The 18,508-nt window shown below is 44.9% G+C and overlaps 1 protein-coding gene across 1 annotated transcript in view; it reads left to right on the top strand.

The window, feature by feature from the left end:
• The window catches only part of Cdc40 (cell division cycle 40), a 52,206-nt gene that overhangs the window by 22,236 nt on the left and 11,462 nt on the right, over positions 1-18,508 (top strand). The window contains exons 3-10 of the mRNA NM_001394220.1: positions 946-1,075; positions 8,448-8,531; positions 9,923-10,062; positions 11,360-11,456; positions 13,176-13,315; positions 14,001-14,075; positions 16,010-16,055; positions 17,897-17,998. Coding sequence (NP_001381149.1) covers positions 946-1,075; positions 8,448-8,531; positions 9,923-10,062; positions 11,360-11,456; positions 13,176-13,315; positions 14,001-14,075; positions 16,010-16,055; positions 17,897-17,998 — 814 coding nt within the window. The remainder of the gene's footprint in view (positions 1-945; positions 1,076-8,447; positions 8,532-9,922; positions 10,063-11,359; positions 11,457-13,175; positions 13,316-14,000; positions 14,076-16,009; positions 16,056-17,896; positions 17,999-18,508) is intronic.

Below are 18,508 nucleotides of genomic sequence, written 5' to 3'. Positions count from 1 at the left end.
GACACTCATTTTACTCTTCATAAAAACAAATAGGAAATTAAGAATTCAAGGTGGAAAGGTTACCAGGAGTCCGAGGGCGGCTTGGGTTAAAGACTGAGGCCCTGTCTCAGAGAGTGGCTTTCCCGGGGTCTTTCTAATAGCTTTATTTAATAGGGCTGACCTAGCACAGTGTGGAGTTTCCTAGCCAAGTGTCTTACAGGGTAGACTTTATGTTGCACATTCAGGGAGTGGTTTAAGTAGTAAGACTCATGTTTGTTGTAGCTTTGGTCTTTATAAGCGATAAAACTTGGCCCAGGAGCAGGTGAAACACCTCACCGTTCATGGGCTTCTCATGTACGGCAGGGAGATCACATGTCTAACTTCACAATGCCATAAACCACACAGTCCCACTGTTTAGTTTGTGGATGTGAATTCTCAGACTGGATAAGTTTTATTTACATTTATGATCTGTCTTCTTAGAGTCTGTTTCAAGCACTCCTTCAGTTTGTTTCCTGGCCTGTACCTCCACTAGGATTCTGATTGGTTTTTGATTAGTGATGTCTGTATTTTCTGTTTGCGTGCACTGAGATGAATGTAAAGGCTTCCGAGTGTCTGCCTTCGAGGAACTCAGAAGTAGTAGATGAAAATGTGACTTTTAAAACAAAAGTGTATTTCAGTGCTGTCACTGACAAAAGATCACCGCAAGTCCCCAAGTCAGGAGTTAGAAAAATCTGTAGTAGCTCTCAGTTGTCCAGAGAAGTGCCTCAAATAAGACTCCCTGCAGTAGGAACGCGTAGCTCTTTACATGCCGTCTTCTCCAGTCCCAGGGGCTGACCAGCCATTGCCTGATCACACGGAGCCGTGTGCAACTGGCGTGATCCCAAATAGGTCCATGAGCCGTGGTGGATTAGAGTTGAAAACACTGTAATTTCAGTAACCTACTTTTCCTGCCTTTTAACGTTGCAGTTTGGACCAGAAAATCCCTTTCGAACACAGCAAATGGCTGCCCCTCGAAATATGCTTTCTGGATATGCAGAGCCAGCACACATCAACGACTTCATGTTCGAACAGCAGAGAAGGACATTTGCCACATACGGTAAGACGATGACGAGACTCACAGTGGTCAGTGCGGCTTCGTTCAGAATGAGCGACGTGTGCCTTCGCTTTTTAAGTGTATTCATCCAGCTTTCATCAAAGGGGCTGGGTACCTTCCTATGCAAACCTACAAATACTGAATGGGAAGTGATCTCAAATATTGAGCTGGATTTTAAATCCTCTGTGATCTTCTCAGTGCCGAAAATAATCTGCAGTCCTAAAACCAGTGTTCCTTGGTCTTGTACTTGGTAATGAACATTTGTTATTAGATCTCTATCACATGCCGATTATTAAGTTGTTAATGAAAATATAACATTCATCATCTTATAAACTACTTTTTTCTGTTTCTCAAATCGTATTTCTTAACTATTTTCTCTTAATTATTAAGGATATTAGCCAGTACAGCAGTAAAAATTTCACAGTATAGAATAGCAGTATTCTCTCAGTGGTGACATTATTTTAAGTTAAGCAGAGTGAAAAGTGGCTCTGGAAAGGATTTGTCCTACATTGTGCGTCATGTATTCTTACCACGACAAGTACGCAGTCACAGTGAGACCTGAGTACCTGCTGGCAGTGGAGCTTAGCCGACAGACTGCTGGCCCAGCAGTCCAAGCCCTGCGTTCAGTCTCCAGTGCAGAGTAACTCGGCTGACGTGGTAGGGTGGAATTCAGGTATTCCAGAATTCAGTGCCATCCTTGGTACATAGGAGTTTAGGCCAACCTGGGCTACATGAGCTCCTGTCTCAAAAGCAAACAACAACCGAACAGCCTGCATATTACCAAAATAACCCTAAAAGAGTTCCTTGACACCTCTAGTACAGTAAAATGGTTACAAATTCACTTCGTACCCATTGCTCCTGTAAGGAGTCCATTGTAAGCCTATAGTGATGTGTGACACATTTATAACTTAGCTATAGAGACCCTGCCTCAGAAACATAAAATAAGGTAAAAAAAAAAATTAAAAATAAAAAGGGAGCCATTGAGTTTTTGTCTCCTGGTTGGCAGCAGTGGGCTTGGGCGAAGGATTGGGAGATGGCTCAGGTAAGGATACTGACTGCACTTCCAAAGGACTGAGTTCAATTCCCAGCACCCACATAGTGGCACACAACTGCCTGTAACTCTAGTTCCAGGGGACCCTAAGCCCTCCTGCTTCTATGGCATTAGCCATGCAGGCAGGCAAAGCACCCGCATACAAAATGAAAACAAAAACTTAACTCATGATTTACATATTCTAAGCTACACCAAGACAGACTTACAGTTTTTGTTTTCATAGATTTTAGAAGGAAGCCATATGTAGTAATTTAGATAGTTTAAGTCTCCTTAAAGCAAAGATTTAATGATGATGATGATGATAAATTGTATTGACATCTACCTTTCAAATTACTTTATAGCAAGAGCAGCATTTACAGCCATTAAGTTTGCTTTGGTTTGGGAATGGGCTTATTTGAAAATGAACAGCCATTGTAGTGTGAACGCGCCTGTAATCTCAGCTCTTGGGAGGGAGGCAGGTGGATCTCTGTGAGTTCTGTTCTACATCATGAGTTCCAGGACAGCAAAAGCTATAGAGACCCTGTCTCAATAAAATAAATAAAATAAATATTAAGGCAGCAGTGGGCTGGGGCAAAGGCTGTGCTGGGTGGCTTTTTTTGGGGGGGGAGGGGGGTAAGACATAAAAAATGTGTGCAGCTAGAGTGTATGGAACAGACTGGAGACTAAGAGAGGTGTGTCCTGCTTGCCTGACTTCGGGTAGTGACTCCTAGGCGTGTGCCTTAATGTTTCACTCACATACAAAGAACAAATCCAGGCTTCAGGCACTGCCCCTCGTCTGGAAAGTACTAGAGAGGGCCTTCCTCACTTCCTGTACACTGCTAACTGTGAGGCAGGGCTAAGAAGATGGCCCCTAATTCAGTTTTACCTGATATCATGTCCTAACTGAGGTACAGAACAAGTTAGTCCTACCGTCTCAGTAAATGGTGGGGATGGATTTATACTCCGCAGGACATTTAGATTATGTTAGATCCAACCCATAGAGTCGTGATTATCAGTGAAACCAGTCTCATTTACTCTAGAAACCCATTATCAACATACAGTGTAGCTGTTAGCCCGCTGTTGGTATTTCTCCTGTTGTCTGGTCCTCGTGTGTGTGTGTGTGTGGGGGGGGCTGTGTCGTCCTGTCTGTCCCTGTTCTCCCGAGTTCTTGCTGTACTGTAGTGCTAGTCTCGGGAGGCTGTTCTCTTCCGTGTGTGTGTGTGTGTGTGTGTGTGTGTGTGTGTGTGTGTGTCTCTCTCTCTCTGTGTGTCTGTGTGTGTGAGTGTGTGTAATAGTATGTGTGTGTTAGGGTGTGGGGGGGTGTTAGGGTGTGTGGGGGGTGAGGTGTATGTGGTGTGTGTGTGTTAGGGTGTGTGGTTGTGTGTGGGGGTTGTGTGTGTGAGAGAGAGAGAGAGGCTGTTCTCTTCCGTGTGTGTGTGTGTGTGTGTGTGTGTGTGTGAGTGTGTGTATGTGTGTAATAGTGTGTATGTGTTAGGGTGTGGGGGGGTGTGAGGTGTGTGTGTGGGGGTTGTGTGTGTGAGAGAGAGAGAGAGGCTGTTCTCTTCCCACTGCTCAGCTTTCACCCCGGAGCTCCTCTTAATCAGTCTTTCCATGGGAAAGTAGGATTTTAAGTCAATGCCATTAGTCTCGTCAGAGTCATTATTAACACGCGTGTAACTTCAATATTAGCAGCAATTAACATTTTCAAAAATTAAAGTCTCTTAGGATAATTTCTGTAAGAAATCATTGAAAGTATTAGATTTCAAATTGGTTCTAGTTTTCAATATTAAATTTTCAATTTGTGCGTTATACAGTAAGATGCCTTTTAAAATATAGCACGAACTATTCCTATGCATAAACCTTATAATTTATTATTGTTTTCTTAAATAAATTTCCAAAGTAGATCAAAAACTGTTCTTAATGTGGTACATTGAGTTGCTTTCTGAAAGAATTTGTCCAGCATACTCCACCCCGTGATGCATGGAAGGCCACGTGTGAACACCGCGCTTTTACCCAGGACCCAGGACCGCTCTTCCCTCTGTCCTATCATAATCAAAGTAGTAAGGCTGTTGCGATTTGATTTTTCTGGACTACTCATGAGATTGAAGGGTTTTCTGTATATTTGCGAGTAATTCTTTGCAGATCATCTATACTTCCTTTTGATTCACCTATAATATTAATTTTTTTATAATTGTGAGGGCGTAATAATAAAATTAATGTTATGGGCATTTCAAGTATGACTACCAAAAGGAAACAAAGTTAATATTAACTCTATTCAAAAGATAAAATGCAAAATAAGCTTCAGAAAGATGCATGAGCATTAACAAGGAAGGCGCGTTGATCTCTGAGACACGGATAATAGAAAGCTAGTCGGGCTGAGGTCCCGTAGTGTTTAATAGAAAGCTAGTCGGGCTGAGGTCCTGTAGTGTTTAATAGAAAGCTAGTCGGGCTGAGGTCCTGTAGTGTTAGGTCTCGGTCCCGTCTTATCACCAGTGATTTGTGGTAGGATGTGTCGCCATGCTCTGCTCTCCGTGTTTGTGAAAGGAAGAGAATGGGGCCCACTCAGGATGTTGGAAGTGCTGACGAAGTGCTTTTCCTCAGAACCAAGACTGGAGGGATGAGCAGGGGACTGGAGCTGACACAGAACAAGGATGACCAGGAGCACCCCGTTCCCCTGCCACACCATGTGGGGCCATTCATAGAAACGTAAATCTCTTTCCCACTAACTCTGGATAGACTTTTATGCGTGAAATGGGAGTTTTTAAACTCAGACTATTGGTCTGGATTCTGCATAAGCCTCATTAGAAAAATTCAGGTCCAGGGCTGGAGAAATGGCTCAGTTAAAGGGGAAGAATCCCAGCCACGAGATTCATGTCTAGCACACTTGCGTATCAAACGTCACCAAGTGCAAGATGTGCTGTGTGTAACTGCTCTTCAGGGAACCCAGGGAAAGGACATCTCCCGCGCACTCTCATTGGTCTTCCCAAGTCCACACCCAATGAGTGCCTGGAAAAGTCTGGCCTCACAGTAACCCAGCGTGTTCATAGAAGAGGGCAGACCAGCGCTCGGTGCGGCTCACAGTCTTTTTCTATGTCAGAGATGACAGAAAAGCCTTCTATTGTAATTCAGGTAAATTAATATACAAAAAGTAACTCCTGGTTGAGCCTGCGGTTTCAGAGTCCACGCCAAAGCGAGTCCTGCTCAGTGAGAGTCCTGTCAGTCAGTGCTGCCATTGTGACACCAAGTGCCACGGGCTATGCAGGACGAGCAGCAGATGACTTTAGGACTCACGGAATGCTGCCCACAGGTTACCATGCCACGTGGGTGGGCCTCAGTGTGACACAACCCAGAGGAGAGGACCATGTGTCCTGAGGACTTCATGCCGTTACAGAGTTCTGCCCTGCCTGCTGCCCTCACATCCTCTTAATCTAAGAACTATATGAAAACTCTGAGGGAGCTTCCGGTCCCACACTGGACAGCGTCTCCGGCATTCAGAGCACTAATTCTTGATTTCTTTCAGGCATTGCTCCTGGAGCAGATTAGTCACTCTGTCACCCCCCTAGAGAAGGACTTAGAGGTGTAGATTGTCAACAGTGACCACCACCCTTAGGAAACGTTTGGAAAAATAAAGAAGTTGTCAGCGAACCTGGGTTTCGATGTTTTCACTCCTGGCTGTGATGTAGGAAATCTTAGGGAACAATGTGAAGTTCAGAAAGGCCACTCTTAGGAGTTAAGCTAGGACCTTTATGGTCGGGAACAAGAACAATGGCAGCACTGACTGACAGGACTCTCACTGAGCAGGACTGCTGAGGATTGGTTTCTTCTGCCCATCTCTGCCCTCAGCTTCCCGACAGGACTTATTATGAATGGCTGGTGAGTAGAGCTGATGAGTAAATGTGCATTTTGAGCATTTAAGGTAGATGTGACTGATTTTTATAAACGAGTTTAGATTTGTGATTCTTTTAAGATTCTTACAAGATTACTTTTTAAGAGAAGTGGTAAAATAATTACTCTTTCTTTGTGATTGCAAATTGCTGGCCGGCAGTGAGAGAAGCTGACTGAGGAGACTCCCTTGCTTACTTACACTCTGTTCATCCATATCAAGGTGCTTAGTTATGTATGTACGTGGGCTTTTGAGAATAATTTGGTTTCTTTACCTGTGCTAACATAATGTTATTTCTTGTAGAGATATTGGAAAACATTGTTTTTTTCATAATCGTTTACTAGAATAAAATTAACATATAATCACACTGTAATTGTATACTGCTTGAGAGATTTTGCTGGGATATATAAGCTATGGAAGGAAGAATAAAGTAAAAAATGGTGTGGCGTGGCGTGGCATGGCATGGTGTGGCATGGCGTGGCGTGTGAAGTGGTGTGGTATGGTATAGTGTGGTGTGGTATGGTGTGGTGTGGTATGGTGTGGTGTGGTATGGTATGGTGTGGTATGGTGTGGTATAGTGTGGTGTGGTATGGTGTGGTGTGGTATGGTATGGTGTGGTGTGGTATGGTGTGGTATGGTATGGTATGGTGTGGTATGGTGTGGTGTGGTATGGTATGGTATGGTGTGGTGTAGTATGGTGTGGTATGGTGTGGTGTAGTATGGTATGGTGTGGTATGGTGAGGTATGGTGTGGTATGGTGTGGTATGGTATGGTGTGGTGTGGTGTGGTATGGTATGGTATGGTATGGTATGATATGGTATTACTGAAACACTGTCTCTCCCATCCATCGACTTTGTGTGTATTTGTAAAGTTTGTACAAAAGGGGTTAGCACATTGATCCTTCTGTCCACTAATTGTGTGATTTATGTATATATGTATGTATGTATATGTATGTATGTATGTGTGTGTATGTATGTGTATGGATGGATGGATGGATGGATGGATGGATGGATGGATGGATGGAATACTTAAAGCCTGCTTGTTGGAGCTTTGCTCTAACTATTCTATTTGTGAATATGTGTATGCGTATCAGTAGGTTTGTATACATGTATGTATATGTGTCGGTATGCATGTATGCTTGTGTGTATGAAGTTACTAGATTCTGCCTTTTGTTTTACCCACAGAGAGAGAGAGAGAAAGAGAGAGAGAGAGAGAGAGAGAGAGAGAGAGAGAGAGAGAGAAAACATGTGAATTTTCTCTCTTTCCTTCTCTTTCTCGCCAGCCCCATGGAGTTAAGAGTTCATAGTTTTCCTGCTGGCTGCAGAGCGTGCCAGCCCCAGTAACATGAGCTCTGTTCCCTCAGGAAAGAGTCAGCTGAACAGCTTCTCTCCTCGCTGGCTGCCTTTGGCGGCCGCCCCTGTAAATATCTGGGTCCACCCCGGTCAGCAGCTCTAAGCACTGACCCCCAACAGCTGCCTGCCTCAGTTTACCCACCACACAGATGCCAAAGCCACAGTCATTGGCAATCAAGATCTGCCCTCTGTCTAAGAACATATTTAAAGGTGGAGAAGAGGAAACTGTGCAGATGAGCTAATATCCAGATGGTTGGTTCTATTCTGGTATTAGAAGGACGACTTGAACTCCTGCATTCTTGGCCTGGTTTAAAGCTATAGCACAGACCGAATCTTTTTTATGTTTCCCCGAAGAAATTCATTTCAAATTTCAACTGTGAAAAATAAAGGTTAAACCTGTCCTCTGGTGCGTGCCCTTTAAGAAGGGCAGTGGTGGCCTTCATGACAGTTGACGTGGGGCTGTAGGACACAGACTGGTAGATCACTCATATGAATAAGCTAATTCATCAAACCCTACTGTAATAGCACATCCTCTTGAGAAGTCTGAGTGTGCGTGTGCTTCCTTTTCCTCAGTTCCCTTGGTTGGTGAAGACCACAGATACATGCAGCTGTGTGAGTGTGAGTGTGAGTGTGGGTGGCTGAGGGACTGTACTCGTGGGCCAGCAGATAGCCTTACTTCTTCACTGCAGAAACATAGGGACGGCCCTTATGGGAAGGACATTCCCATGCAATAGCTGTATCTTATATGTAACTTCTTATTCGATTTCTTTTTCAGTTTAATGATTAACACCCATTAGCAAGAAGGACAAGGAGATAGCTTCTGGCTTTCTGAACACATTACGCACCTATATTTTTAAGCTCCGAGATAATTTGAACTGAACTGTGAATTCACAGCTAGCAAGGTTCTTAGTGCTGCAATGGTTGCTCATGAGGCTCATACTGAGAAATGCTGCTTTCTCCTCTCAGTCACTCGTGCTCCAGCCTGACGTGTGGGCTAAGCAGTGTAAATGAAACACTTTGCTATCTGGAGAGGAAAGTACGAAACGGGTGTTTGCGGGCAGTAATGGGCGCCGTAAGAGGGCTCAGTCATCTGTACCTGTTTGCTTTCAGGCTATGCACTGGACCCTTCGCTAGATAATCATCAAGTGTCTGCCAAATACATCGGCTCTGTGGAAGACGCTGAGAAGAACCAAGGTAATGTGCTTGGGATAGACAGTTGCAGTGCCTCGCAGGCCTCGGTCAGCAGGGAAAACTAGCATTTTGTTTAGCTCCTGGATGTTTTTAAGTTGAAGAGACGAGTGACCCAGGCTAGAGCAGTAGAACTTAGAACAGCCGCTGTTGGGTAGGTACCATCGCCTTCGGTGGTCCTGAGTACTTGACACCACGCCACCCTCCACAGATCATTGCCTTACAGTTAACATAGAGAGCAGGGGCTCTCTCAACAGAGAAATGCTATGCTAGGTGCCTCTTAAAATAATTTAGAAAATTGCTGTAATAGCAGATTTTCAGTGTCTTTTAAAGCATATTTCTGTTCATATTCACTTAGTACGTGGAATGAGACAAACCCTCGTAGCCCAAATGCCATCTTTGTTCAAGACGCATCAGAGCCCTTATTTATAAAACGCTCTAAAATAAAATGTGATGGTTGTACAAGGATGACCTTTATTACGAAGCTGTCTTACATGTCTGTGGGAAGTAATATGGAAATGGAATTGTAGTTGCTTTGTCGTAACATGAGCACTGCTTTGCGTTTACATAAATGAGCTTCTTTTCTTTCCATTCCATTCCATGGTCTGTTTTTCCGTTCTTAGCTTGTGATTGTGATGCTCTAAGTCTTTGAGTTTCATGGCTGCAGACAGTATGCAGCCTTCAAAACCATCATCTTTTGTCAATCTTTTTAAAGCCGATGACACTGGAGGCCAAGTTTAGATCGACATCACATGGCAGTAATATCACAGTCCATGAAACCCGGTTTAATTTGTATTGCTGTATACACAGGGAGTAAGAGGAAATTAGTAACCGTTAGCTGGAGTTTAGCTTCACTTTTAAATCATAAATTAGTTTATCTTGTTTCCAGAGTTGCTGGTATCTTGCTGGACACGACAGTACATACCTAGAATCCCAGCTCAGGCGCCGTGAGACTCTGTTTCTGAAAGCAAAGCAAAAGTCCCACCATACTGGTTTTTGACTCATTAAGAAGGCGCCTGGACTGAGCAGCTCCTCCCTTCCCCCACACCTCCCCGGCTTCTGTCATGAGTCTTTAAGAAGCCTAGGCTAGCAAACTGGTGACAACTTACTTCCTCGGTCTCCTGCCAAGCAGTGGCTGTTCTCCCCCTTCTTAAGCTAATAATAATAACTTTAATAATAATAATAATAATATTAATAATGAGAAGGAGGAGAAAAAGAAGAAGAAGTAGTAGTAGTAGTAGTAGTTGTTTCTTTTTGTCAGCACACGTGGGTCTCTGTGGCAGTCAGACATTTGGATTTGATTGTTTAGATCTACCGTAACTATATAAAATCATATGCGCTGATATTTCTAAAGAGAATCGGTGCACTCACTCCGTTTGTGTTTGTTGTTAATGCAGGCTTAACTGTTTTTGAAACTGGTCAGAAGAAAACAGAAAAGAGGAAAAAGTTCAAAGAAAACGATGCATCTAATATTGATGGTTTCTTGGGACCGTGGGCAAAATACGTGGATGAAAAAGATGTGGCCAAGCCTTCAGAAGTGAGCTTTGATGTTTTCCTTGTCAGTTCCACTGTGTGTGTCTCTACCAGTCGTGTCTGTGTTGACAAATGTGAGATTTCCCTTGAGAACCATGACTCATCAGAATTTCTCAGCCTTAGCTGACTGAGAAAATATAATAATTTCTTTGCTTTTCTTTGCAAAAATTGTATTTGCCTTTTTCCTGTCACATTGTCTCCTGTGCTCTTTGAGTTATATATAATTTGGAACCAGTTTTTAGTAGAATTACAGTTTCTATCCCTCAGGGGTTCCCCTGCCTGCTGGCCTTCCGATCCCTGACCTTGTTACTAGAGTCAGCCTTGCTCTCACAGTGGGATCGGCAGTGACCTTACTTACTAATTTACTTTTAAAATCTTGTTTTATCTATATTATTTGTAAAAGATCCTTGTGAAGTTTATAAAATAAAACTACAGAATCCTGACCCACCTCTGTAACCCGGTGTCTCTGAGAGCAAAGCGCTGTTCCAGGTTCTGAAGCACAGTGATACCCGAGATAATTTTGTCCTTAGCTCCAGCTCTTCCACATCTGTTTAACGTTGCAGCATGCACATGCTGCTGTCTTCCTTTAGATAGCATGCCTGGACTTGTTTATGGTAGATACGGATTTGTCGTTTCCCTGTCTTCCTTCCCAGATCTCCTCAATAAAGTTGGTCTCAAGTCCGTAATTGCTGGATTTCATTGTCTTGGCAATGAAAAGCAACGCACCAGAAACAGTGTTGTGCTCTCAGCTCCATGTCCTCCGAGGCCACATTTTCTGATGGCTGTCATTTGCATGACTAGCACATGATTAATTTATTTCTAGGCATTCCAAAAGAGTGAGTGTGTGTGTGTGTGTGTGTGTGTGTGTGTGTGTGTGTGTCTGTGTGTCTGTGTGTCTGTGTGTCTGTATGTGTCTGTGTGTGTATCTCTGTGTGTGTGTGTGTGTGTCTGTGTCTGTGTGTCTGTGTGTCTGTATGTGTCTGTGTGTGTATCTCTGTGTGTGTGTGTGTGTCTGTGTGTCTGTATGTGTCTGTGTGTGTATGTCTGTGTGTGTGTCTGTGTGTATGTGTCTGTGTGTGTGTGTGTGTGTGTGTGTGTCTGTGTGAATTTAAAACTATCGTCGAGCATGTGTTTAATATCATCTGCGGTCTATGTAAGAGGTGACCATCTCTGGTTGTGGCAGAGTTGCCGTTGCTGTCCCAGGAGATGTATTTGTGGCCCTCACTGTGAAGGGTGTTCCCCAGCAGTGGTGGGCATGGTGAGATGTCGGGCACTCACTTTAGCGTTCACTGTTTCCTTAGGAAGAACAAAAGGAGTTGGATGAAATCACAGCAAAGAGGCAGAAGAAAGGCAAACAGGAGGAAGAGAAGCCTGGGGAGGAGAAGACCATCCTACATGGTAGTGGCTTTCAACATCTTTATTGTCATGAAAATCTGTTGTGTTTTCTCCCTCCCTATAACACCAGTTGCAGGTACTAGTGGCCGCCGTTGTGTAAGCATTGTTTTGATGCGTCCTACAGAAGTCACCTCAGACCTTTTTATGTGACTGAAAGGGAGGTGTAGTGTGATTAAAGATAAGCACAGACTTTTTGTTTAAGAATCAGTGGTTTTGGGGTTGGGGATTTAGCTCAGTGGTAGAGCGCTTGCCTAGGAAGCGCAAGGCCCTGGGTTCGGTCCCCAGCTCCAAAAAAAAAAAAAAAAAAAAGAATCAGTGGTTTTTTAAAAACGAGTAAAGAAGAATCTTGAATGGTCCATAAGTTCTTTCCTGAAATAGATTCCTTACGTGCGTCAGTTACTTCATTTTTAATCCAAGCCAAATCCTCAGGGATCATCATCTCGTGCAGCCACTTCTAAAGGAAAAGCTGTTTGCGTGTGAACAGAGTAGAGATTACTAGGCGTTCGAATGTACTGCGGTGTGCACGTTCTTTAAGAATCGTTACAGTTAGGAAGCTGAGACGATGAATGGTTCAGTACCGATGGTGTGGTACTTTGTCACATCAAGTCCTTAGGCTGCAGGAGACCAAATGGTTTCCCAAGCTTCAGTCTTATTTCCAAGGCATCTGGTTAGTGCCATGGTGCTCAAAACTATAGCTCCGTAAGCAGAAACCAGCAAAAACGAAAGTGAACCTTCATCCTAATGAAATGGACGTTCTTATTGATTTTTACATAAGAACCAAATCTTGGGAACGTTTGGTGCTGTGGGAGGGAGAGAGCATTTAATGTTCTTCAGACTTGATCAATATTTTGATTTTACAGTCATCACTTCCGAGAACACCATTTTGCATGAATCCGTAGTACAAAATGGCAGACGAATATTTAGGGCTCTTTGAGAAGTTGGAAAATCTGTCCTAATTCCAAGCAGAACTCATTTAGTGATTTTCAATGAAGCTCAAACCAACCACTCTAATAGCTGCTTTTTGAACCAAACAGACACAATCCAGAGGTATACTGCCTGGATGTGTACACGCTGAGGAATTCGGGAGGAAAATTGAAAGTCTTTGTTTTCCAAACTAAAGCCATTATGTGTCTAGAACTACACACAACACTGTACAGCACAGTACCACAGGATGCAGCATGCAACATGGTCTCACATCGAGTGGAGGCCTCTGTAAGCAGGGTTCATGTTGCAGGAGTGACGGCCTGCCCCCCATGTGACATTTCCTAAAAAGCTTGCCATGAAAATGGGGAAAGGCAGACGGCTGTAAAGGACGCCAAGAGGTAGAAAGTGGGAAGGTGGAGGAAGGGGCGTTCACACTCGCCTTTGTGAGTTCTGTAACAGAGACTCGAGAGACCTAAATATTATCTTTCCTTCCCTCGTAATTGTATCGCAGTGAAGTCTTTGTCACGACTGTGTGTGCTTGAGTGAGAGAACTGCAGATCTTATTTAAGGCCTCTTACCTCTTGGGCATTTAGAAATTCTAAACTACTACCTTTCAGCATAGTGATAGAAAGAGCTCCAAGAGCTTAATTTTAGCCAACCCACGATGTTGATGTTTAGCCTCATCCGCCTGAGTCGATGTGGACAGTAGACCTGGGATTGTGTTACTATTTTAAGAATACAGAGTTCATGACTAGGGTTTATGTTTATTTATGGCTTTCTCTCACCGTTTTCTTTTAGTTAAAGAAATGTATGACTATCAAGGCAGGTCCTACCTCCACATCCCTCAGGATGTTGGTGTTAACCTGCGCTCATCTGTGCCACCTGAGAAATGTTACCTTCCCAAAAAACAAATCCACGTGTGGTCCGGACACACAAAGGTAAGACGGCTGAACGTTGTTATACAGCCCAAAGAGAAGCCAGCTCAAAGCTTCAGCTGCTGACACGGGGCAGGCAGGCAGAGTAGGAGCAGCCGATTCAAGGTGACTGTGAAGCAGGCTTCGGAGGTTCCAGTCTCCAAGGCCATCCAGGCTGGCCGTGGTGTAAGCTTTATGGGTCAGTGTCCATCCCCGTATTGGTGCCCGTCCCTTTCCCCACAAGTTCCTGCTGCCATCTGCTCCCTCTTGGCACCACACAGTGAGTAATGGGCAGATGGTCCCCAGCCTGCTGCTCGGCCGCGGTAACAGTGCTGCGGTTCCGGGTTATTTCACGCCAGAGAGTAGATGTTCTTTGCTGTCAAATGCGAGGTAAAGTTGAAAATAATGCAGATATTTGCAGATGTTAGAGGCTGAGATTCTTTGTCATCTGCACTGTTCCAGCTGTTAATGTCCAGATCTGTGCCAAGAACAGGGGACTACAGAAAAGGGAAGGAAAGGGGGCGTGGGGCTCAGAGGGGGAAGTGAGCATCTGAAGCCTTCCCTAGCTCAGTGTCGAGATGAGGCCTCTGAGAACGCTGACGGCGCCTAGTCCAGGCCATGACAGTTGGAATAAAGAGAAACAGCATGTAGGGTTGCCCGCGATGCTGTCCCTAGCCTGCTTCCGACTGACAGTGTGTGCTTTGTCTAGGGCGTCAGTGCTGTCAGGCTGTTTCCTCTTTCCGGACATTTGTTGCTGTCTTGCTCCATGGACTGTAAAATTAAGGTGAGTTTTCATTCACCCCGAGAGAATGCCCCAAAGCCAGTGCCTTGGTTAAGTCTGCTTGATTCATCATAAATAAACGTGGGGTTGTTAGGCAATTAGAGGCTAATTATTCTCTGTTACTCCCTATGGATGTATGTGTTGTGGACGGCTTCCAAACTCAGAGTCAGACATGGCTCTGCGGCCCAATTGGCTAGACTCTTCCTAAAGCTCAGACAGCTGATTAGGAAGGAATCCAGTCACTTTGGCATTGGGCACATAAATATTGAATCAGGAATAATGCATTTTTTATAGAGGTTATGGATATGTAACTGAGTTCGTTCCTCAGACCGGCTGAGGAAGAAGAGACATGTGGAAACCCCACATCCAGAAGTAGACAGTACAATTCCTTTTACCCTTTCCTTTTGAGCACTGGGACACCAACCAGCAGCCCTCAGCCCTCTCCCACTCTTGGTGCTCTCAGGAGGCGGGTACCATCTGAACCTTCCTCCCAGCCTGCCATAGTGAGGCAGGAGAAGCAAGCTGTCACTCTTGTCAACTCGATATGAAAAGAACGTTCTTTGAAACCTTAAGTTTTAAAGAATAGTTGGTATCTTTGTGTCTCTTCTGCGTCCAGGTCATTGTGACCGCTCCATAAATACCAACTCTATAGTGTCCTTGTGGCTTGGAGAGTCAGATCGTTAAGGCTTTATCCTTTTTAAATATTGATGAGTACGATCGGTATATAAAGCCCCTGCTTTTAATGGGAGCGGCCTTTCAGGCATTTGTGATAGAAACCATTTGTCTCTGATTAAAACAGTTTCTCGGTAAATCTCTAATTTTCTTTAACTTTCACTTTATCCATTGAGATTACAATCTGCCGTTGAATGAAGGAACAAGACAAAGCTGACTCTAGCTGACATCTGTAGACATTCATTAGGAAGCTGTTATATGCAGAGGGTTATAATATCAAAGGTTTGAAATTCACTCTGTTCCTGGGACTGATCACTGCATCTCGATGTAATTCACCGCAACACAGACAAGCAGGGGGGCAAGTTGTAGCCTTAGAGGAAGCATGGGACAGGCAGGCCAAGGAAGGGGAGGGGCAGGGAGAGCAGAGCCTGCTGGGGAGAATGAGGAGATCCAGTGCTGACCCAGTGTGTGCTGGATCTACAGCAGCTTCGTGGTTGTCAGAGCATAAACTAGAAGAGGAGGAAAACAATTGTCCCCAGCAAGGAGCAGGCCCCGAGGGCCTTGCCTGGCTTGTGCAGGGACTGCGGCCTCTATCCGGTGAGCATTAGTGGTCAGAAATGCTCTCTGTCTTAGGGCAACATTGTCAAGGACAACTGTGACGTAGACAGCGTGACGTAGCTCTGAAACCTTTGTATTTATTTGTTTTCGATATGATTAGAATTGGGAGGCCATAGATATTATTTTCACAGAGATTCTTCACATGTTACCCAGAAAATATTTGTAAAGACACTTTTCAGTATTAAAGTGTTACACAACAGCAGTCCTAGTAGCATTTCATTACTTTAAAAATTAGTTTTATTACAAAAGTAAAAACTGTTCCTCATAGAAAAATACATAAAATATAGGGAAAAAAACAGTAAGAAAATGAAAGTCCCCAGATAAAATGCATGTGCAGCTAAATTCTCTTGATACTGTGATGTAAAAGCCTCCCCAAGTGTAAAGAATACTCCGTACATAACTGTGCAGCAGTTATGTAACACGGACTGGCAAAGTAGGTGATGTTTAGTAATTAAATCCACTCCACTCACAAAGATGGGTACACACACATAGCTCGCAAATGACGGCTGTTTTTTGATGGAAACCTGTATGTCCCCAGGGCTAGAGTTGTGCTCACTGGCAAAGCCCATTCTTGGTGTACGTGAGGTCCAGTTTCTAACGCCATAAAGAAAACATTAATATTTTCATGTGTTTTTTATTTTCTCCAGCTATGGGAAGTTTATGGAGACCGGCGCTGTCTGAGAACATTTATTGGTAATATTTCTTTTTCTCGCTGCCTATAAATCTGTTTAGGAATGCTTTTGCAAGAAAGAGAACATCGTCCACAGTAATTTTACTGCCCTGATGTCCAGGAAAGTATGCACAGGCGTGAGCTGAGCTGTGAAGGAGTAAATCTCTCTAGGTAGGCAAGGAGGACGAGGAAGGGAGAGGGAGACTGCACGGTGGAGGCAGAGTGCCGTGAGAAAGCGTGCTGCATCAGGACCGTATGTAGTAACCGCTGCCAGGCTAGAGGAGAGGCACAAGTGTGGATGAAGTAGAAGGGAGCCGGGTTATGGAGAACCGTCATGCTGCTAATGAAAGGGGCTGCGTCCTGTAATGGCACTGGAGAGCCATTAACTGCCCTTCCTAGAAAGTGATGGCATTGGATGGGTGCAGAGATTATGTGGCAGTCTGCAGGGCACTCTGAGAGGCAAGCCTAGAAGGAGGAAAGGAAACCACACAGTTCTTGTATTAGTCTCTGCTGGAGATGGCGAGAGGAGAGAACGTAATGAGATTCAGACACAGGCCGTGAGCGACACGGGGCGGAAGCTCGGTGGCTGACGATCAGTCGTTCCGTTTAGCAAGGGAGGGACACAGGTTGGACTTGCTGAGTCTGAGAAACTGTGAAGGTGCCCGGTAAGCAGGCGCCACGAGCGAAGCCTTAAACAAGGTCAGGGCCTGGCCACTGGAGCTAAGAGACGTGGTTGAGAAAACCTTGAAGATACGTGGACGAAAGGAAGGACAAGCTGTGTGCCACAATGGCCTTTCTGACAAGGGTGCCCCGTCCTCGCTGCTTGTGTCTTTTTCCAAATTTAACTGTGCCGAATCGAATGGCCGTGGCTCACAGTGACTGTTCTTAGATTAAGTGGGAGTCTGTTTTCCCATGCGGTGTTAGCGCGTGTGGGTCCTCTGTGTGAGTAGATACCAAGATACCACAACAGCACAGAGACTTCTAGGGGAACCATTAACTATCTCCAGGGGAATAAAATATCACTCAGATACGGTGGATTTGGTCTCCACCAGCCTCACCTGTACTGCCAGAATATTCTTCAGGGGGAAACTGGAATTCTCTGCAAATAGCCGCTCTGAGCAGGGACTCCTGGTTGCTGTGCTTGTTACCATGGCACCCCCCTTCGAGGCACCCGCCTGACAGGAATTCTGTGCTGGGGGTGGTTCCAGGAGCCAGCCCACCCGTGGTTGACGATTGAGCTGTGTACATTTTGGGAAGTTATCTGCGTCCTGCTCATAGTAAGAGAAGGGCTTGTCTGCTTCGGTTTAGCTGCACTGCACTTTCCTCAGAACTGTGCTCTGGCACGGTTGACGTCTAAGTACACTGGAATCAGCACCCTGGAACTAATTTAGTGTCAGAATAGCATCTTTTGGGAAATTCAGCTAACGCTATGGCTCTGAATCCATTTCTATGAAATTAAGTAATGTGGTCCCTGGAAAGCAGTTGCTGAAGGAGGCTGCACTTCCTGAACTTTGGTTCGGGTCACTGTTTTTCCTTCAGCGAGCCGGCCTCCCAGGTCTCCGCTCTACTCCTTTCACTGACAATACTTAGAACTTTGGGTCTCAGTAAGTCCTTGGCTAGACAGTCATCAGTGTGTGTACTGCATGCTGAGGAGACGCCATGACAAATGAAAAAACAAAGGCCAAGCTCTTCTCTCAGTTCTTACCGAGTGTTGTGCCTCACCCACCTGCGGGAATAAAAACAGCCCCTCCCCAGCCTCGGCGTCAGGAAGCCAGATGCAGCAGGGCTTCCTTGACACCACTGTCTAACCTCCCTTGTGGTAGGTAGCTCCTGTCCTCACCATAGCTTCTGGCTCTACCTCCAGGTCACAGTAAAGCTGTGAGAGACATCTGCTTCAACACTGCAGGAACACAGTTCCTCAGTGCGGCCTACGACCGGTACCTTAAACTCTGGGACACCGAGACAGGTGAGTGCGGCTTCCTCTCCCGAGCTGCCATTTCTTTCTGTGCATTCTCGTAATTGTGGTCCCCTGGTGAAAGGATGCTTTCTCCCAGTGCCACCTATCACTATTGGAAATCGGCGGTACGCACCAGAGTGTTTGTGCACTGGAGCTCCTCTGTCTAACCTGGGAATCACCCTTCTCACCTGGATGGTTACACAGCAAACACTGAAGGACAGACAGCCACAGCCTGTCCTGGGCAACATCCGATTTTCTCTCTCTCCCCCCAGGTACCCAGAACTGGACTAATGTAAATTTAGTCCAGTTGCCTAAATTGACAATGTTGATAAGAACTCCTGTCTTATGTGATTTCAGTGTCCCCAAGGCTAAAAGCCAACCGTCCTACAGATCTTCAACGTCGAGGTGCACATAAAGTATAAAGTGCGCAGGCGTTTGGTGATGGTTTTTAATAGAGCAAACTTACACAGCTCTGTTAAACATCGCCAAGGTCAGGACAGAACATCCCAGCATGCAGTA

Source organism: Rattus norvegicus, chromosome 20, assembly GCF_021556685.1.
Source record: "Rattus norvegicus strain SHRSP/BbbUtx chromosome 20, alternate assembly SHRSP_T2T, whole genome shotgun sequence".
NCBI lineage: Eukaryota > Metazoa > Chordata > Mammalia > Rodentia > Muridae > Rattus > Rattus norvegicus.
This window is presented reverse-complemented; position numbering and strand designations above follow the sequence as displayed.